The following is a 22587-nucleotide window of genomic DNA, read 5'->3' as shown; positions in this document are numbered from 1 at the left end:
TAGAAGCACTTAGAAATATGTTTTTTTTTTGTTGTTGTTGGCCTCAGCAGATACAGGATAACAATTTTCTAGATGGAAGTTATAGGACAAGGGGACCATATAAAAAGTGATTTTTTTATTTTGTGCTACACTCTGTATTCTCACTCTGAAACTGGTACAGGGTAATTTTTGAACGCCTTTTCAGCATTTTTTAAAATTAAAATCATACCCCTACGACGGACGGTTGATGAGATAAAGGCCGTATTAGTACATATGGGACACCATGTATAAAAAATAATACTTAAAAATACACACATGAAATAAGTCACTTTTATGAAAAAAATCATTTTATTATCAGATGGTCCAATAATGTTAAATACACTGAAAAATTAGATATAATTTAGACACACACATATTGTATTACTTATTATATAGTGTATAGAGTATAGAGGGAAAACCGTCTTGGAATATAAAGATATTTCACGCAAGACTGAACAAATTCATGCAGAATTTTATATTTCCCCTCATGCTGCAGGTAACAATGTAATACCAATTCCATCACGAAAAAATGATAATCTATCAATTTCAAAACCTGATAGATCGATGCTTCATTAACGACCTTTTTTCTACTTTTAGTTTGTTTAAAAATATCTAATTTATATACTGGCGCATTAAACCTAACTCTGATAATTTGTGTCCGCAACACACGAAAATAATTTGTAGGAGCGTTTGAAAAAATGAAATGTGGCAACGCATAATTCGCTGCTGAGACGAGAAGACTCTGAGACTATGCCACTAGCTAAAGCACTGGTCTCACGGACAGGGCTATCGCAATAGTGTCACGGGCCCTTTTGGCAAAAGAAATGAATTTCAACGACTACCAGCTTGCCACGGTTGCAAGCACGGATCCAGGGGGGGGGGGGCCGATTACCCCTCCGGAGAGCCGAATAATACGCAAGAATTTGTCTATCTCGTAAAAACGGGATGCACCTACACAATAAGTGACTTCTCCGACACATCGCCCTGGATCCATCCGCAGCTGAACATGTCTTCCTTCACTCTGTTCGAAGCTAAAGATGTCTTCCTTCACTCATTTGAAGCTGAAGATGCCTTCTCCACTTCATTCACAGATGCCTGTGAAGATGCCTGTACTCACTTCATTCGAAGCTGAAGATATCTTCTTTCATTCCATTCGAAGCTGATGTTTTCTTTTATTCCATTCGCAGCTAAAGGTGTCTGCCCCTGCTCAGGCACGGATCTGGGGGTGGGGGGGGGGGTGAGCGGAACGATCGTTTCCTCCCAAGAGCTGAATAATATGGGAAAATTTGTGCGCCCCGTGAAATACGTGATCAAACGAACTTGCACAATTCACATCTCCCGACACATTGTTCTTGATCCGCGCCTGAGCGATTGATGATGATCACGGGGCAACTATACATAAAGAACCCCTAGGTACTGATAGGTCATGTCCATGCGATAATAAGACTCATTTCTGCTGTGAACACGTTTTGTAAGGTCGATGACGCAATTGAAGATTTCCGACTCTGAATAACGGAACAATGCAATTTTCCAACTGATATCAGCAATGGCCGCACGGCCTACAACGATACAATTATTCAATCATCACACTTCAGTCATAGTTAGAAAAATTGATGGCAACACTACACATAACTAGCATTACACGGAAACGAACTTCACGTTAGGGTCACATTGAGTAAAATTTTAATTTATTTTTAATTAATTTCCGACATGTACCAATTCGTTAGAAGTTCGGCAGAGAAATATGGACGAAGTGCATGTGTGGTTTAGTAGCAATGGCCGCACAACACGCGTGTATGCCTTCAAACTAAATCGATTGTCGACGGCGTTATACGTATATTCTTAGATTTGGACTGTGTGTCCGAAATAATGTAAATTTTGAGAGACCGTGTGCGGAAAATTTAACGCCACGCAATTCATCAACAGGAAAATTAACCGCTGTGAAAATTCACCGGCAAACCATTCATCGACAAAGGACATGTGAGTGAGTGGTTGAACTGGTTAGTGAGCCAGTATGAGTCACTGATACTGGCACTCACTCTGTAACTCACCCACTCAATCGCTCACTCGGTCATTAATACTGTCATTTGCCTACTCACTTGGTCATTCATACGTTCACTGAATCACTCTAACGCTCTCTCGAACACTCGAACACTAATAATGCCACCGGCTCACTCGGCCATTCACTCTTCACTGGTTCACTCATACAGTCACTCACTCACTCGGCCATTCACTCTTCACTGGTTCACTCATACAGTTGCTCAATCACTCACTCGCCCATCCACTTGGTCACTCACCCATGACCGTCCTAAGAGTACCGTGGACCCATAGATAACAAGTGATTTTTCAGAGGCCTACCTGGCAAATTTACTTGCTTACTCCCGAAAATCTCAACCAGATCTAAATTTTGGGAGGCCCCCTTGGTTGTGCCCGGGTAGGCTCACGCGGTAAGACGACACTGCACACCGTCACTCAATTGCTTACTCGATCATTTATACACTTATTCATTCACCCACTCACTCAGTCATACGGTTACTCCTCGCTCAGCAACACGGTTTACTCACTCGTTCCCCCATACGGTCACTCATTCACTCATTAGCTGATTCGACAGCATATTCACTAACTCATTTGGTCACTTACTTGCTCAATTGACCGACCAATCAGTCACGAAAAAAAGTCAAACATTGGTGACGAACGAACTGTTATCGGTGAAGTGTTCGTTGGTGAATTTTTCCTGCGGTGATTTTTCTGTCGGTGAAGTATCCTAGTAATGAACTGTTATCGGTGAATAGTCCTAACGGTGAACTGTTATCGGCGAATTTACCGGCGGTGAACCATTGTCGGGGGATTTTACGTAAATCAAACGTCACACTGCTTTTGATATTCAGATGTTGGTCGTTTTCTTGCCCTTGAGTACGCACTTGTCACCCTCAATGACGTGTATGTATCTGTGTTTGACGGGATGCGGCGAGTTTTTGCGCCCCGACGACGAAGACACGGCTGCCGAGAACTGCTTGCAACAGCCGGAGCTGTCCTCGCTCGTACTCGTGCTCACATAATCGCTGCAGCTATCCTTGTTATTGTAGGATGACGAGCAGGACCATATCTTGACCCGACTTCCGACAACGACCTCTTGATTATCGCACGGGCAGTCCATTCCCTGAGACGACGAGGGTTCCGCGCTCAGATCCCCGGCCTTCAGAATCTTCATGGAGTTCTCGGAGGAATGGGAACTCTTGTAGTAGTACCTAGACAGAGAGGAACATCGGGGACCGGCGTTTCTGGGCAGTGCCCTGCCGGCACTACCCTTCCCTGTCCATCGACCTGCAACGTCGCAGTTTTTGAGCAATAATAAAAAATCGCGTCGGAACTGAGTTGTGAGTATGGCGTACAGGAAAGGATTCGCGCAGGAGTTCAGCGGATAGAAGAACACCAGCAGGATCTTGGACTCGGTGACGTCTATAAGAGGGTACCCGGCGACGGCGGTCATGGCGAAGAAAGACACGGGTGCCCAGCACAGGAAGTCTGTCAGCACCAGCATGGCCATTCGTTTCGCGACGGCCATGTCGTTGGCCGTGGCTTTGCTCTGGTGCCGGATGACCGAAGCGTACATGCTGACGTAGCAGTAGAGGATGAACACGAAAGCGAAGGAGTTGGTGGCTAGAAGCACCATCAGGTAGATGTAGTCCTTGGCGTGTCTGTTCTCCATCGGCAGGCAGATGCTCGTCCTCGTGAAGCCGTTGATATCGAATAGAGGGAGGCTGGCCATCGTCAGGGCGAAGGTCCATCCAACGGACATGACTCGAGATGCGGAGCCAAGGTTGAGCCTCTTGTTGAGGTGTATGGCATGAGTTATGGCGTACCAACGCTCCACAGAGATCACGGTCAGTGTGAAAATGGACAGTTCTGTTGCGAACACTGTTAGGAACCCAGCAGCGTGGCAACCATAACCTGCATGAGAATAGAAGAATTTCATTATTGATTTTTACCTCGATCGCTCACTCACTCGGTCATCAATACTCTCACTCACCCACTCAATTGTTCACTCTCTCTCGGTCATTAATGCTCTCACTCACCCACTCAATCGTTCACTCTCTCTCGGTCATCAATACTCTCACTCACCCACTCAATCGTTCACTCTCTCTCGGTCATTAATGCTCTCACTCACCCACTCAATCGTTCACTCTCTCTCGGCCATTAATGCTCTCACTCAGCCACTCAATCGTTCACTCTCTCTCGGTCATTAATGCTCTCACTCACTCAACTGTTCACTCACTGCGTCGTTAATACTGTCCCTCACCCCCCTCAATCGATAACTCATTCGGTCATTAATATTGCCACTCACCCACTCAATAACTCACTCACTCTGTCATTAATACTGTCACTCACTCGCCAGTGCCGTCTTAACGCATGGCCTCACCAAGAGAAGAAGGGCCTCGGAAAAACGAGAAGTAGTTGAATTTTTCGAGAACTTTCCTGGTAAGCGCCTCAGAAAAATGACTTGGTCCTTGAGCCCATGATGTTCTTAACGGCCCTGTCACTCGGTCATTAATACACTCACCCATTCACTCAGTCATTAATACAGTCACTCTCCCATCCATTCGGTCATTACTGCCGTTACTCACCCACTTACTTAGGCACTCATACTGTCACTGATTCGTTTGATCGCTCGCTCACACATACAGCCCCTGGTTCACTTGTTGGCTCATCTCGGCCATTCTCCCATTCACTACTTCATTCATGCTATAACTCAATCACTCACTTAACCACTAGCTTGGTCACTCATCGACTTATTTCGTCACTCACTGACTTGGTAACTTATCCTCCTACCCTGTCAATCAATCGCTTACTCACTCGCTCACTAAATTGCTTACTCACTCGTGAATTAATGAATGCTGATTTAATTACACTAATCAATAAGCTTTCTATGTTGATATGTTACGGCAAATGTGATAAATCCGGTTTTATTGTGTATAGATCGCCGACTATTTTGGCAAGATTGAAAAACTTCCCTGAATTAACCACTTTCACCGGCGATTATGCATAATACGCAAAAGCATCTCTCTCGTAGGTAAATTTCATAAATTCTAAAATATATTAGAATGATAACATAATAACTGTATGAATATGCATAATATCCAAGCGTAGTTGGGGAATTTATTAATTGCTAAAAATTTCCCACTTTTACGGTGATTATGCGTAATACTCAAGCATCGTTAGTAAATTTCATAATTGCTAAAAAATTATCACTTTTACCCACGGTTATGCTTAATATACAAGTGCCATCATGTAAACATGATAAATCGTCTAAATTCATCACACATTTGCCAGTTATTATGCATATTCCCCATTACGTATCAATAAATATGATAAATCGGCTCCATTGCCGTGAAAAGATTTATTATTTAGATGACCGTACTTGTGAGCTAGACTATGAACCGCACATAATGAACTAATTTAACGAATTTTTCCGAACACCCCCCCACCCCAGAAATAATTCTTATAATTAATAAATTCCGGTTTGATCCATTCTAATCGGACTTCGATATAACGCAGGCTCGTAACTACATTGGGGCAACCGGTTCTTCCCCAGGACCTCGAGCAGAGCGAATGGTGCCCCCACAAAAATGTACACACTTCTTTTAATTAGAATACACTTCTTTGTAGTAGCAGTAGTACACACTTCTTTTGATTATTATTAATAATCCTTTCAAGGGGGCCCCCAAGAAACAGGTCTGTCCCCGGGGCCCCTAGAAGGGCCGCTACGGCCCTGATATAACGAATTCATAGTTCAATGTTTTGCAATCGCAACCCGACATAATGATCGAAGACCTCTGCTCTAGTTATTTACATACAGTTGTTTCTAAATTAAGTAGGTGGCAGCACTAGCAATGAAAACCATCAGGATATTTTTTGCGATAAGAGTAGGGTTACCAGATCAGAAAACTGAGAAAGGAGGATGCCTGCGCGCGCAGTCATTTTCCCAAATTTTCGCAACAGATGGCGTCACTTTTCTTCCAAAAAAAAAAAAAGGAAAAACTACCACAGTATTTTTTCCTAACTATAAGCAAAACCGCTATATATGGTACGGAATTTGATAAATCTGATTATTATGCATAGTTACCAACCATTTTTTGTAAGTTTAATAAATTTTATTTTCCACATTTACCGGTGATTATGTGTAATTCCCGACTCGTATTGGCAAATATGATGAATCGTCAATATAAATTATTTAAATTTACCGGAAATTTTGCTCAAATTTCTGCTTAGGATGAGGGATTCGATCAGTGATGTTGCTCATGTTTAAAAGTGTTGATAAATGCAGTTCTATTCAGAAAATATGCAGTTCTATTCATTTGTGTCCATTAATGCTGAGAAAAGTGAAAATTTACAAATGCATATGCACGTCATGGGGGAGATAGACTTGGAAGTCTGGGGGGGGGGGCACGGCCATTATTGCTGCAGGGGCACGATGATGATGATGATGATGTCAACTCCACCTTTGCTGTTGGGGGGGGCGGGGCCCTCCTTTCAGAATTTCAGACCAGGCGGATGATGATGATGACGGCCAAAAAACTATACAATGGTCTTGGACATCTTGACATTTCGACATACGTCTATAAGGCTTGGATATAACACTATAAAAGTTAGATAAAATATCTTTCTCAAAACTTTATAAAAACCAATCAATTTGCGCATTGGCTACGCTCGCTCAAATGTAACTGACGCGATTATTAGTTGTATTTCCAAAGTTTGAAAAAGGAATTTTTATAAAACTTTTATAGTGCAATCTCGGCGTAACAGACATTATGAGCTGGGGCAAAAAAGGAAAGAAAATAAGATCCATCTACCCTCGTTTTCAATGAATTGTGCTCACCACCAGATCAGTTTTATTACTTCGTCTGGAACAAAGAGGGAGGTTTTCTTTCTATACCCTTAGAAGTTTTTTTATCTTTTCTGAGAGTTGTTTTTCTTGCCAGAGGGATCAGCAGCATTGAGTGTCGTTTGTATCCGATTTTCTTTATTTCTGAATGGAATAGGTAACCCATTCCTTCAGTATACAGCATTTGCTGTTGGTGAGCAAACAATGGTATTCTCAAAATGTATATTGCGGTTTTCTTCTTTCAGAGCTGTTTTTTGGACTGCCTTTTTCATGTTATCCTGGGGTAAGCTGAGCTATGGCTAGAATAGCATCTGCCCTGCATTTGAAGCAACATGGATTCATCTGGGAATTTTGAGGACATTGATCAAAGCTTGTAAAAATGTGTGTGTGTGTGGGGGGGGGGGGGGAAACACTCCCGCAAATACTCATACCAATGAAGAGGTACGGAGATATGTTTCAGAGTGAAAAAACATTCCCCTAAAAAAAAAAAAAAAGAGTTATTATTCCGGAAACCTGAAAAGGAGGACAAAAGGACGGATTTTCTAAAAGGTAGGAGTACGCTTGAAATGACACCAAAAAGGAGGATGGATGGTAACCCTAGATAATGGGTAGGGTTACGAGTTTCGGAAACTGAGAAAGGAGGACGCTTGCACACATACCCTTGCTTAAGTCACTTTTCCCCAACTTCCCAACAGATAGCGCTACCATACTAAAAAAAAAAAAAAATCCGCCACCATAATTAATTGTTTTCCCCAACCAGAACCGCTAAAAGAAGATGAAAAAACACACTTATCCTTTTCCTCGCGTTTTCAATGAACTTTTCACACACAGTCTGGTCAATTTTATCACTTAGCCTGGATCAAGGCTCAAGGCGAGAGAGCTTTTTCTTTCTCTACCCTCAGAAGATCTTTTTCCTGCTTGGAGGCAACTTGGGTTCTCGTAATCTGATGGCGATTGGTCAAAGCGTATAAAAATGTGTGCGAAAAAAAACAAGAGATATGTGTTTAGGAGTGAAAAAATTTCCCACAGGAAAAAAAAGGAAAATAATTCCGGAAACCCGAAAAAAAGGACGACAGAGGGAAAAATTTTCTAGAACGTTTGTGGACGCTTGAAATGGCATGAAAAAGGACGCCTGGTAACCCTAGATATAAGAGTAGCAATTTGAATTATCGTGGCATGTGCGCAGTCATGGCAACTCGTGGGAAGAATTCAGTAAAATTTGTCCACATGGGGAATTTTGAGAGTTTAAACAAAAGATTTTTTTGAAAACATGAAAAAATTGATATAATCGATGTAATAATTGATGCAGTGTAATATGTACTTTTCTAGCGTAAATTCTTGACTACGTATTTTTCCCGTTAGATGGCAGCAGAACATTTTTTGTGACGTGTGGGTAGGGTTAGAATTACCTAAGGCGACTTAATTACCATATCCGAAGACTGAGAAAGGAGGCCGTCTGCGCACGCATCCTTAGTGACGTCACTTTTTCCAATTTCCCTAATAGATGACGCTACTATTCCGAACAATAAAATCGGCTAACAGCACAACAATTTTTTCCAACTCTAAAACAGAACCATTAAAAAAAGCCGAAACAGAAAAAATTCTGAAAATCTCTACAGCTATTGGTGAATATGTGTGGGAAAAACACAAAAACACTCATATCAATGAAGAAATATGTGTTTCAAAGGCGAGAAAAAAATTTCCGCAGAAAAAATGAAATATAATTCCGGAAACATGAAAAAAAGAGGAAAAAAGGTGAATTTTCCGAAACATAGAGGACGCTTGAAATGGAATCAAAAAGGATAACATGTCTTCCTAAAGGAGGATGGGTGCAGGGTCATCTTAAGAGCATCATGGGGCACCCCCGGGCCAAGTGCTTTTTCTAAGGTCCTCTGACAAATTTTCGAAAATTTCTACGGTTCTAATTTCTCTGAGACCCCTCTTCCCTTGAGGCCCCCGGGCCGTGCCCTGGTAAGCTCATGCGTTAAGACGGCACTGGATGGGTGGTAACCTTAAGTAGGTTTAAGAGTTTCGAAAATTGGGAGAGAAGGGTTACGAGATTTGAACACTAGAAAAGGAAAACGTTTGAGAGCGTGTACACTCGATGACGTAACTTTTCTCAATTTCCACAGCAGATGGCGCCACTATATTAAAAACAAGGTCATGGGAATAATTTTTCCCAACTAAAAAACAACCCCTTAAAAATGAACAAATAGATATCCGTCTCTCCGGCTTATAAAGAACTGTTGACACAGTCTGGTCAATTTTATTACTTTGCCTGAAGCAAGGTCAAAGGTTTTCTTTCTCTACCCTCAGAATGTTTTTTTATTTGGGATCGTTTTTTTTTTTGCTTTTTTGCCGAAGACAATTTCGCCAGAGGAATCAGCATTGATTGTTGTTTGTATCTCATTTTCTTTGTTTCCGAATGAAAGAGGCAACACGCCCCCTTCCACACATACAGTTCAGTACACGACATTAGCCGTTGGTGAGCAAACAACGGTATTCTTAACAAAGATGTTGCGGCTGGTAGTTTTATTCTTAAAGAGCTGGGGTTTTTTTACTTATACTGTATTATTCTGGAGCAAGTGGGGCCGCGCGTGGAATAACTTTGAGTTCTTCTCATATTCCGGAAATTCACGGTTGGAAGAAAAAAGAAAAGAAAAAAACACAAGATACAAATACAAATACAAATACAAATACAACGCCACAACAGGCAAAATGCCCAACGAGGTGGCTGATAAAAAGATGCCCATAAAAATATGGTTGTCATATGTTTCAAAAATACAGCAACCCAATTAAAAATGCAATTAACACAAATTACAAACAATATATACACATGATAAAATATTATACGAGATGGAGATGTATGTTTCAGAGTGAAAAAAGTTTTTTCTCCAGGGAAAAAAGAATAATAATTCCGAAAACCTGAAGAAGGACGCTTGAAATGACATCAAAAAGGAAGGACGCCTGGTAATCCTATAAAAAAATGGATTGATAGGAAAAACCCATTCAAAAGGGAAATTTCTGAAGGAATTTTGTTCGACGAGATCACCATCATCTTGACACAGTAATTGTTACAATAATATTGATACAGTAATAAAAAAAAATCTATATGTGAAAACGCCATCTAGTTTTCAATAAAATATAGGTGGTTATAAATAAATTGACTTTACTCAGACATATGTAGCGCCTATTCCGATGGAGGATCTTGGTATATAGGATTTATGGGTCATAGGAAAAAGAAAGATTCAATAAAAAAAAGTTGAATTTTTCACCGCTAGGTGAAAAAAGTGGCGCTGTTTCATTTCAGTTATCTTTTTCCCACGGTCATTAAAAAAAATACATAATTTATAATTTTTTTTCATTCATGAAGTTAACCTATAAATACTGTTATTTGTTCAAGTGTCACTAAAATTTTATATAAAGTTATTTTAAATATTCAATTTCTTTTTAAAATTTTAATATTAGCACGTCTGGAGTTGTTTGATGCTAGCTTTGTGAGAGTTCTCGTCAGAGCTCTTCTACAGTAAGTAATAATAACTAACTGCAATTGGTTAGGATAGCAGCAATAAAGGTGTTTTGTTTCGATATCTGAATTTCATTTACAAAAATATTTTTAACTGTCGAACGTCTTGGAGGAAGGAGGGAAAGGGCTCTCTGCGCACACACCTCTGACTGTGGATTTCGTTATAGACAGACCCACATTAATTTAACTTTCTAACACCGTACACGTAGTGTGGCGACCAAGAGGTACGGGAGTGCATAACAGAGCCTAGCGACGTAAACAATTGGATTGTTTTGTTCTACACCGCACACATTCGAGAAAAGAAGAGAGGCATAAGAGGCCACTGAACGCGCGATTTGAACAAACCTATGTGTTTTCACCTCGATCTGCTGATTTTCACTATCTGCTGATAAGTCCGTTTCCCTATTTTTTTTCTTTCCGTCTTCTGGGCGGGGGATCATCATCATCAGACCCTTACGTTTCCGATCCCCCCCTCTGGCCATTTTCTCTATCCTCATCCTCTTTTATTATGTGCGAACCTCCATCCCTATGCATTTCTTTCTAGTCGCAATTCTTGTAACTCGTAACTCTTCGCTCTGCCGCTGTGGTGGTCGAGTGGTCATAGAGACGGACTCGCATCGCGGGGACCCGGGTTCGAGCCCCACCGTCGCCACAGTGGTGGTCGGCTGAAGTTGGTTTTCTGTAGTTCCCAATTTCGAGGCGCAAAATACGAGCTGATCTCCCCGTTAAAAAGTCTCGCCACAGAGAGCAATAGGCCTACAAACAGTACAAATATTCAGTCACGACACATCACTTACTTCACTTCTGAGATATAGATGGCAGCACTGAAAATCATACACATCACTAGATACGCACTTAGACTGTTAGGTACACACAATTACACTTCCGGCACAACTCACTGGGTAGAAAATTGCCTATGCGATAGACCTGAGTTGTGCTCGGTTTAAAAAAAAAAAAAAAAACACACACACACACACACACACACTTTTCGCTCTACTATGAGCGCATTCTTAGTCAATATGAAAACTTATGGAATTCTAATTTCCTGTACTTGAAGGGAGATTAGAGAGATGCGACCCTGGAAGTTGACGTTAACCTGGGGCGTACGTAGGATCGACCTTTAGAGGGGCGCACAAGGAATCTCTGAGATTTTAGGTTACAAACCCTCAAAAAACATTTGAATTACAGTAACATAATTTGATTAAAAGAGTGTTTCAAGATATAACCTTTGGATACTTATAATTTTTCATCATCATCGGTTATTTATTTATTTTACTTATTTATTTATTTATACAATATTGTTGGCTGTGGGGCCTGTACATGAGGATGCGATTGAAAATGACAAAGATATTGTTTGATGAATAACGTTCAAAATTTCATTGAACAAAAAACTAGTGATAGTGGGGGATTTGACAATAGAGCTTGGGAGTTCGTTCCATTCACCAATATTATTAGATTATTATTATATTTATAATATTATTGAGATTTAGGATGATTTGGCTAAGATACCAGAAGTATATCTATGTTGAATTGACCATGGAAAATTTCATATAACAATGTTAATCGAGAAATGAGACGAAGAGTAGAGAGGGGGGAGGATGAAGTTCGTTTTTGAGTTCGGACACGGAAACAAAAGATGGCAAATCGGATAGATTTATTTTGGTTTGATTCGAGTTTGTCTATATTACTGGAGGTGTAGGGGTCCCAGATCTCAGCGGCGTAAAAAAGAACGCGGTACATATAAGTTTTGTAACAAAGTGGTCTGATATCCCGAGTGGAGTGTTTAAGGTTGCGCTGGAGGAAGAAAAGTTTGTTTAGACATTTCTGGTAAACGTAGTCCACATGTTTGTTCCAATGTAGGTCGGCTGAGATTATGACACCGAGGTATTTGATTTGAGAAACTTGGGATAACGTTAAATTATTGATGGAGTAAGAATATTCAAGAGGAAGTAATTTACGGGTAACTTTCACGCGAACCGTTTTTGAGATATTAGTCCCGTTCACATGTGCAATAAAACATCCCGGGAAATTCCCGGTAACGGGGATTTTCGCTACAAACCATTCACATGACGTTTAGTTTATGCCGGTAATCCCCCTCTTCTTTCCGGAAGTCGTCTCTGGTTACGTGGGTTGAACGGAAGTGCTTGATTCAAGATGGCTGACGAAGGAGCTTGCAGTAGTTTTCGCGGCGTAGGATTATGGGAGAGAAGGTCGGTGTCGACCACCAATCCACCCCAAGAAAGATGGGCTTTTTTTGGGGGGGGGGATGAGCCTCTCTCCACCTTTTTTTTTCCTATGAGGGAGAAAAATGTTGCCATGCCTGTAATTATCACCAAAGCGACCCCCAATCTTGCACATATGAACGGGGCTATTGATTGGCATTTGCCATAAAGAACACCAGTCTGCGTGGAAGCCAGGTTATGTTGGAGAAGTTCTTGATCAGATTCATACGGTATGATACGGTATTGATACCGTAAATGATACGGTAAATTACACAGTCATCAGCAAATAATCTAGCAGTGCAGTTGAGGGATTCTGGAAGGTCATTGATGTAAATTAAGAAAAGTAACGGGCGGAGGATCGATCCTTGAGGGGTCCTAAACTTTACGGGGGCGGATGGGGAGTTATGATCATTAAAATGAACTGTTTACGATGTTTTAGGACAGCCTCCACCCAATTAAGTAATTGTGCGTTGAGGCCAAGGTTTGAAAATTTAAGGAGAAGTTTATCATGGGGGAACTTTATCAAAAGCATTCGAGAAATCTAGGGAAACGATATCAGTTTGTAGGTTTTTATCAATGGCTCCCGAGAGGTCGTGGATCGTTTGGTGAAGGACTTGTGCCCCCCCCCCGTGTCGTCCCTGCGTATGTCATTGCGGTGAACTTTCAGGAAAGACAGAGGTCTTTCAATTCAGAGATTCAGAGGTCTATAACCTATGGCCCTAATAAGAATATTTGAAAGAAATGATTTCATAAATAATGAAAATTCAAAATTAATTGAAAAAATTAGTTTCAAAACTATCGGGACAAATTCCAGATTTAATATAAGAAATAATTGATTGAAATAATTAGTTAATAAATTATTTTAATCAATTTATTAATAAAAAATTAATTAACTAAGGAGGTTATTTAAAAATGAATAAAAATCGAATGAAAGAAATTCAGAGTAAAAATAAAAGTGTTTAATAATTTGGGGAATCTTGTTTAATAACGGGAAATACCACGGTGTGACAAAAAATTCATGGTATTCATGGAAAACTTTTATTTGGCCCACAATGCCTGAAAGATTGAAGACCCCTGCCTTAATCCCGTCTGGATGTAGACTGGGGACGAACTAAACTTCTGGAGGTGCCAATGAAAGAATAGTTATGATATAGAAATCTGAAATGGGGCGATTTTTCAGAAATGTTTTAGTATGGTGTTTTAGTATGGTATGGGATTTTAAATTCCAAAATTTCACCAGTATAACTAACATTAATAAATAAAATCCTGAATATAGATACTAGCCCACTTTCATGGGTTCGTTTCTCACCGGTTTGCCAGTCGATAGCGTAATTGAAATACGTTCCCATGCTCAGCAAATCCATCGACGCGATCATCAGCAGGTACAGCCCCATACAGAAATCAGCGCAAGCCAGGTTGCACATCAGAAACTTGGATACGCTTCTCCGGATACCGGTTGTCATCAGTACTATCATCACTGTCAAGTTACCGAGAACGGCCGTCACGACGACCAACCAGACGATAACCCTGAGAAAAACATTGCCCATAACGTCCTCGCAGGGATTGAAAGCGTCCGGTTCGGGATCGCACACGACGTCCAGGTAATTTTTGGACAGCCTGCCGCAAAAAGCCTGGAGTTCTTTCCTCATGTCCACCGATATCGTCGTGTGAAAAGTGCCTTCGACTGCCTTGTCGAAAATCGATTTTCCCTTGGATTTCGATTTGGACACGATGTTTTCATGGACGCCAATCCTTTCGTCGTTATCGTGGAAATGGTGAGCTTCGTCTTCGGGTACATTTGCGGTCGTCGCGAACCACGGTCCGAAACTGTCGTTCGGGGATGTCAGGGCTTGAAGTATGATAAGATCCGTGACGGCGATGCCACCCCATTCCGACGGGCTTCGCTTGAAGCGGATCGTATTCTGCACCTCGTTGTCCACGTGAAAACCACCGAATCCTCCTCCCGTCGCTTCAGTAAACTCCGACAAGTCTTTATCGATGAGGCTGATCGGTGTCGTGTGGGAATTCAACGACGATCGGCAATATTTGTCTTCCATCTTCTTCTTGAACGACTGGTAGCGTGAAAACTCCATCGGATCGTGAGTCTGAGGGAATTTGAAAGCGCAGCAATGGTACGGATACGTCAAGTGAGCTTCTTTGATGAATTTGAAGTTGTAAACGGACGGGAAAACCTTCAATAACTGGACCTCCAGCAGATGGAGCTCTTCTAATTCCTCCAGGCCTTTGACTGGCAGATAAGATATACTGGTTTCGGACAAATCTCTAAAAATAGAATCAAAACAATAAACAAACAGATTAGCTGGTTGCAACGAACATGAAATTGAATTCTTGAAATACAATCTTAGGACGTTTACATACGTAATTTGCATGAATGATTCAAATACTTCAAATTTTGTTAAAAACGAAGTCCAACGCAATAGCCATTTATCAATTAAATATTCACTCGGAATAAATGCGTTCCGAACGAAAATTCAAACCTCAAAAATTTTACTGGAAAAAGAAAACTTGGGCATATGTTTTGGGTACCATATGTAAATCATATGAAAAGGACACGTTGAATGCGACGGTAATTAGACAATCAGCCAGTCGCCATCAATTATCGCCGAAATAAATAAGTGAAAATGAGCAGCAGTAGAGTCAGGATGGACGTAAAACTTCGTTTAAATTTGAATACTGCTTGATTTGAACTCTATTGAATTAAGAGTACGAAACTTTTGTACTCCGTACAAAACTACGGAAGAAAGATGAGACTTTTTTCATCTCAATAGCTTAAATTGCAATCTACAACAGGCATCTTCAACCTGTTGCTCGCGAGCACCACAGTACCCCCTGAAGTAGCCGTAGTGCTCGATACCCATGTTCGATTTTGTGCTCGCGAGCGTCCCGAATAAACACCTTGAATAAATTTCATTCAAGGATTAAAACCATCCTGATTTCATGCATTTGTACGTCAAACTTGCTGAAAAGGGTTTTGATGAAGAATACAGGCGGTGCTCGTGACTAGAAAAAGGTGTTCTACAATCGAAAACATGAAAACGTTTTTGTTGGCATACACATCAGGAGAAATAGAGCAACAACTTTCTAATTGAGTTTCTGGTCACCGGGTCTCCGTCCAAAAAGTTACTTTTTTTATTTTTGTTTTAATAGCTATACAAAACCCCTTGCAACATGAATGACGTATCTCAAATTCCAGACTTCGTATATTCATATTCCGCAAGAATGATTTTAATATCTGTCACCGTTTTCTTGCTATCTCGTTTTCAAAACCGTCAGTCGATTGTGGGACACTAGGCATCTGTGGGCAATGTGACCTTGATAAGATTTAAGTGATGTTTCTTGAAAAGCCTATTCGAGAAATTCTAAAAAAATGCTAATTGAAAAAAATACTCTGGAATGTGATTGAAATAAGGAAAAATAAGCTAAAGTCTGTCTCCGCGGAAAAAATATTAATTTTTTTTCGGAAAAAAGCCTACATTTTGGCCATATTCAAATCAGTGATGGTAATATGGTGGATTGAGTTATGGTAATTTTTATTAATTGAATTATTATTTACCAGAACGTTTTAAAGAAAAAAAGATATTAAATTCAAGAAAATTCTAATATAAAAAACTGGGAAAGTGCACAAAGAAACGTTAAAATTTCAATTAGAGCAATAAAATGAAAATTTGAAAGATTTTTTTTGGATGTGAGGGAAAAAGAAATTTTTTTTAATATGATACGAATAAGAAAGTATAAAAAAAAACACAAAAACACAATTTTTGACTTTCGTGCATGTGCGAGAAAATGGCCAAAATGGTCAAAAAACCACTTTCAAAAAAAAAAAAAAAAAAAAAAAAAGAAAAGAAAAATCCAAAAACATCTAGTACATGTAATAAATAATATAAATAAATAACAATATATATAAATAAAATTTTAGCTAGCCAAATTACGAAGAGTGCAATCGAAAAAGCATAATTCTTATTCATATTCAGTCAGAGGCGGATTTAACGGCAGTAACACCGGGTGCGCACCCTGGGCTACGACTTCTGAACGGCCCCGGGGAAAAACCCAGCTTTACGCTTTTTTCTAATTTAAGGGCCCGATATTTTCTTTTGTGCCCGGGGATTAACCGACCTCCATCCGCCTCTGCCTTCAATGCACCAGGAAGTCAAATACGTGAATACGAGACCCGGAAAGAGAAATGCAAAGACGTAAGTGAACGATAAATGCGAGTGTTTTTAACGACACTTAGGTACAATATGGCAAACTGGTCACATGCCCGAAAGTACAGCTGTATACTAGAGAATGTAAACGCTTTAAATTGGATTCCTTTTGGAATAAGAAAATTATAAAGACTTGACCACAACCAGTTACCAATCATATTACCAACTTGACAACAACAGTCACCATATTGACTGTTGGTGTCACCATTGTGACTGTTGTTGTAGTGACAGTAGTGACATCCATGATATCGATACACGATTTATTTAATATTTAAAGTAGTGGTTCCCAAAGCGTGGGTCTCGACTCCCCTGGAGCGTCGCGAGAGATTCTCCAAAAATTAAAACGTACAAATAAGAAATTCATTTTTATTTTAAAAATATATCAAAACCAAAAAAATGCTTTTACTCACCTGAGCTAATTACCATGTCTCATACAACATTATTTTATCAAATTCTACTTATGCAATAATCAATTTATCAAGTTAATATTTTTACAGGGTTCACTCAGAGAAAATCACCCGATTTCAAACGGATGATTCTTTCTTAATCACCCTGTATACGAAAATCAAGAAGCATACACTTCGCTACACTTATATCTTGCATAAGGAACAAGCACCAAGTGCATCGAAAAACAAAATAAATATTTATATAGACATTTATACTACTAAAAATCTGAATTTCTAGGAAAATCAGTATACATGGTCAGCCCATGTAGGAGGCCTCCGACAATTTTTTTGGTCAAAATGGGGTCACGCTTCAAAACGTTTGGGAACCACTGATTTAAAGGAAATGCCATAAAAAGTATTAATGAAAAGATTTGTTCGGGGTATTATATACTCTTCCCCACGTACACACACACGTTCCCTTTTCTTCTCTCTCTCTCTATTTTTTTTTATCTAGCCTCCCTTAGGGGCCATTGAAGTATTACGTCAGCAAATTTTTAGCCATTTTTAATCTCTCCCCGTCAGCAAAAGTCAGCAAAACTCTGACCCCCTCATATGCATAATTTCGTCAGCTCTGACCAATACCTCCTAACGCGTATTGGAATCAGAGACGTACGCGTGTGGGGGAGGGGGCACAAAACCCCTATGCGCCTCCCCATACGATCAAAAACTACTTTTTGATGCAAAAAATATTAAAAAAAATTAAAACATCGAAAGAAAATAACTTCATGCGTTGTTATAGTCCTTTATGTTAATTTCAATGCTATTTGAAGGCTAAGAACTCAAAATTTGTCTTTAAGAAATTAATTACGACCCATCCCTAAGCCGTTTGTGTCCCCCCCTCCCCCTGCAAAGGTTGATCCTGCGGACACCTCTGATTGAGATTGCCCTTCGAAAATAAAACATAGGAATCTGACCACCACTGAAACTGCTGTTATTATATTTTTGAATCTCAAATGCATGTATATTGTCACAACGGTTGTATGTATAACGAATTATACGATGTATAACCCTACAAAAGGGGCCCCCCAACCTCCCTCCTCGTATTTCAGAATTTTCTCCGGACGACCGCGCCCTCCGGGATAATGAGCTGAAATCGCGTAAGTGACAGAGCCTGGTCGTGTCGGTCTGTTCTGTCCTGTTCTGACACTGCTGTTGTGAATGCTGCCTATGTATGCACGGGGATAATTTTTCATAGTTTTCACATGATTATAGACTGAACTCACCATATTTTTAGCTTGTGTTCTAAGTTTATAAATCACTGGTTTAGGTTAAGCAGTAATTAAAAGAGTGGTAAGAATGCCGTTGATAGTTGGTGCGAAGTAGCGAGCATTGATCTCTCGTCTTCTTCATCACGGTTTCCCTAAATTCCAGACACGTTGATTAGTCAATGGCAAGATGGCTGCTTAAAAATAAGTAGGATATATCAGTGGCGGGTGGTGGTGGTGGGGGGGAATGTTTCAGCTGCCCACAAATTAGGGGAAAGGTTGTTTTTTTTTCTCGCTTTCGGCATTCCCAGTAAAGATTCCATCTGGAATATTTCATGTTTTTTCAAAGGGTGGTTGGTGACGTATAAGCATCATTTAACCCCTCCCCCCCACGTCATCAAAAGTCTATGTTGACATAATACTTGAATGGCCCCCTTACTCGTAAATATCAACAGTGACATCGCGTAACTGCTGGGGCAGATTCCGAGAAGAGGCGAGCTCCTCTTCAAAGAAAGAATGCATTATACTGACGTATTTTATTATTAATGCTTTGAGCTGCGCTATCAGCCAAATCAAAATGTATACGTCTAAGTCAAATTCTTACAGTTAAAATTTAATTAAATAGCATATTCTTTTAATTGAAGGGGACATGTCGTATTTTAGAGTCGCATCTTCTTTTAAAGATTATCTAGGAGAAACGGTAGGAAAAAATAAATAAATAAAAATGAGGAAAATATCTTATATTTGCATAATACATGCTAAAATAAATTCCAAAAATGATTCTCACATTTTTCTGATGTTTTTGAGTCCGGCGAAAGCGTTGCCACCTATTTTCCTCAGCTTCTTGTTTCCTTTCAAGCTCCTGCATATTTTAGTGGTAAAATAAATATTGAAAATGTGTTTCACACACAAACAATACAGGCTGTTCTAAATTATTTGTACAACACATGCGTACCTCTGCAATCGTTGACTTAAGAAACTTTCAATTAAAATGTTTCCAAATGACGTGCAGTTACTCAGAAAGTTTAAAATTTCCCAAGGGGTCGGGCACTTAAAAAAAAAATATATATATATATATATATATAATTAACTTTTACGTAGACCCTGTGCACTAAAACATTAAGTTACGAAATTGGAAATATGTCTCTAAGAAGTCATTTAAAATTTTTTAATGTTTTTAAATGCAATATTCACGGAGATATTCGACTCCAAAACGGAGGGTGTGATTAGGGGCGGAGCGTACGAAGGATCGACATTTCGTGGGGACACAAAAGGATTGGGAAGGCACAAAAAAATTTTTTCCGAAAAATTTTCAGTTACCATCCTTCAAAAAGCATTTAAATTAACAGAAACTGGTATCAAAGGTATTTTCTCTTTCAATATTTTAATTTTTTTTACCGAAATATAATTCCTTTTCTTCTAATTCTTGGTAAGCTTGGGGGAGAGGGTGTACGAGCCCCCTATAATCCCCTCCCTGCATACCCCCTCTGGGTGTGGTTCATAAAATACGAAACGTAAATTGTTAAAATTCTTAAACTTCTTGTCAAAACAATTTTCGAAAAACCTTATTGTTCTTTATTGTGAATAATAAAAAAAAAAATGGTTGAGCTCATTCTATTTGTGTACAGTTCCTAAAAATGGCAACTTTTAGGCCAATGGAAACTTGCCGGCACAGTGGTAAGTTGCCAAAACATAGTGGTTTTATGTATTTATTATCTCGATAAATATTACATTTAAAAACATGAAATTTTTTGCAAATGACTTTTCAGAGCGGGATCCACATTTCCCGCTAACTGGAAGTTTTAGCACACGGGGACTGTGTAGGAAGTTAATTTTTTTTAGCGAATTTTTTGAGGTTTTAAAATTTTAAATAACTGCATGACATTTCAAAACATTTTGCAAATAAGAGTATGTTTCTAAAGTCAACGGTTGCATAGATATCCGCTGTGCAAACAATTTGGGACAGCCGTATACAAGGTTATCCAAAATGAATGCTACAAAAAGAAAAGCATGCCTGTGACTGCTGCAATTAATTAATTAATTTAATTATTACATTTCAACATGAAGTGAAATATCACAAAGGTTTTCATTGACGTCTACTCCAGAGTGAGGCGCATAGAACGCACTGACCCTGGTCCCCCAAGCCGAATAGGCTCCCCACAAAAGTTTACATTTCTTTTGCATAATAACACTTTCGAGAGGGGCCGCAAGGAAAAGTCTGCCCCGGGGCCCCGAGAAGTAAAGCACACTACGTCCCTGTCATGTGCGTTGATTTTATTTAATTTGTATATAGTAAAACTCGGTTATAATGACATCGAAGATTCCTTGAAATTTTGTCGTTGCAAAAATGTTGTCAAAAGTGTTGCCAAATGTTGTCGAAATTGCCAAATATTACTTATAAGTAACTTTGGCGAATGATACATTGATACGATACAGCGAGAGTGCTAGAGGGAAGCGAACATTACTTGAATGTGATTAGCTCTAAGCCTGGGAATTTCTTGGGAAAACGTCATTGTGAAACGGAAACAAAAGCGACGAAAAATTTGTCGTTATATCCGAGGCGGTTGCTTTCCATCGACGTTATAAGCAAGGTTCATTGAAATTATTCTCTGTGAGAATCAGTCCGACATTAATTACACTGCTCAACACTGATTTTGCTATCAAAGATATTTCAGTGATTTTAGGGTATATTGGGGCTGCTGATTCCGAATCTGGTATTGGTTTTGTCAAATTGCCTCTTGTTTTTGAGATAAAGTGAAAAATAAATTTCATTGGTAATACCATAAGCAGCATACAAATCGCATCGAAACTGTGCGTTATAAACAAAAAATAGTAAATCATTGCCAAAGATATTTCTATGATTTCAGGATGGTTTTTGGGGCGCTGATTCTGAATCTGTCACCCATTTTCTCAGATTGGTTCTAGTTTTTGAGATAACGGGGAAATTAAATTTCGATGATGATACCATAAGCAGCATATGAATCACATTGACGCTGCGCGCTATAAACAAATATTATAAACGATTGCCAAAAATAATACAATGATTTTAGGGTAGTATTGGGGGACCAATTCCGAATGCCGAACTGGCGCCAGTTTTTGGGATAATGCATACTGTCAAAATCAGCGCCCCAAAATGACTCTAAAATCACTGAAATATCTTTGCCAATGATTTACTGTAATTATTTATAATGCACAGTTTCAATGTAATGTGATTTGTATGCTACTTATGTACTGATATTGAAATTTGATTTTTAATTTATCTCATAAACTAGAGCCAATCTGACAAAAGCAATGCCAGATTCAGAATCAGCAGCCCCAATATAACCCAAAACCATTAAAATTTCCGTAAAAACATGGAAAAAAAAGATTTTTTTCGTCGAACAGTGCAATATTTAGGCCTACATGTATACATTTTTTTTCAATAAAACACATTACAAAATAACCGTAGACAATGCAGTTTTTTCTTTGTCATATTAGTATTCAGTACATTAAATTAATTAGAAAATAGCTATTTTCATCTCGGAAGCAAAAAGTTTTTGTTGCCCCGCGTTATTGACGTCATAGCCGAGGTGTCGTTGCAACCGAGTTAGACCGTATGAACACAGCACACTACGAACTGATTACATCTTGGATAGCGACCAGTCCACAACTTTTCGGAATAGGTACGTATTTGAATTTTTCTGTTTTTCCAATATGTCAAGAGTTTTGAAATAGACATTTCGTTGTCGTTTTATTATTCACCGTTTTCGGGAAAAAGCAGAACAAGGGATGCAACGAGTATCGAACATTAATTACCTCATTTAATGTTAAAAAATTTTTTTTTGTCCTGATCCAGACAAAAAAGAAAAAGGATTCATCAATCAACAGGCTTTTGAAGTGAACAGGTTCCGTAAGCGTTGTACATAAACACAAATAATTTCCACGAACCGATACATTCAATAAGTTCGTTATTATGCATATTTGCTAGAGCGTTCGCAGAAAAAAGAGAATAACGACGGTGTTTTTATGAACGGATTGATCAGAGATTCATAATAACTTCTTGTTCATAATCCAATAAATATCGA

General features: G+C 39.3%; 1 protein-coding gene across 1 annotated transcript in view; it reads right to left on the bottom strand.

The window, feature by feature from the left end:
• Nucleotides 1-1266: 1266 nt before the first annotated feature.
• The window catches only part of LOC149070591 (follicle-stimulating hormone receptor-like), a 133452-nt gene continuing 112131 nt past the window's right edge, over nucleotides 1267-22587 (bottom strand). Inside the window, exons 8-10 of the mRNA XM_089249033.1 lie at nucleotides 19311-19385; nucleotides 13959-14932; nucleotides 1267-3969 (exon numbers count right to left, since the gene is read on the bottom strand). Coding sequence (XP_089105159.1) covers nucleotides 2903-3969; nucleotides 13959-14932; nucleotides 19311-19385 — 2116 coding nt within the window. The 3' untranslated portion in view covers nucleotides 1267-2902. The remainder of the gene's footprint in view (nucleotides 3970-13958; nucleotides 14933-19310; nucleotides 19386-22587) is intronic.

The sequence above is a fragment of the Pholcus phalangioides genome, unplaced genomic scaffold (assembly GCF_987345545.1).
Source record: "Pholcus phalangioides strain wild (caught in Gottingen) unplaced genomic scaffold, Ppha-v1.0 ptg000021l_1, whole genome shotgun sequence".
Lineage (NCBI taxonomy): Eukaryota > Metazoa > Arthropoda > Arachnida > Araneae > Pholcidae > Pholcus > Pholcus phalangioides.
Note: the sequence above shows the minus strand (reverse complement) of the source record. Positions and strands in the feature narration are given on the sequence as shown.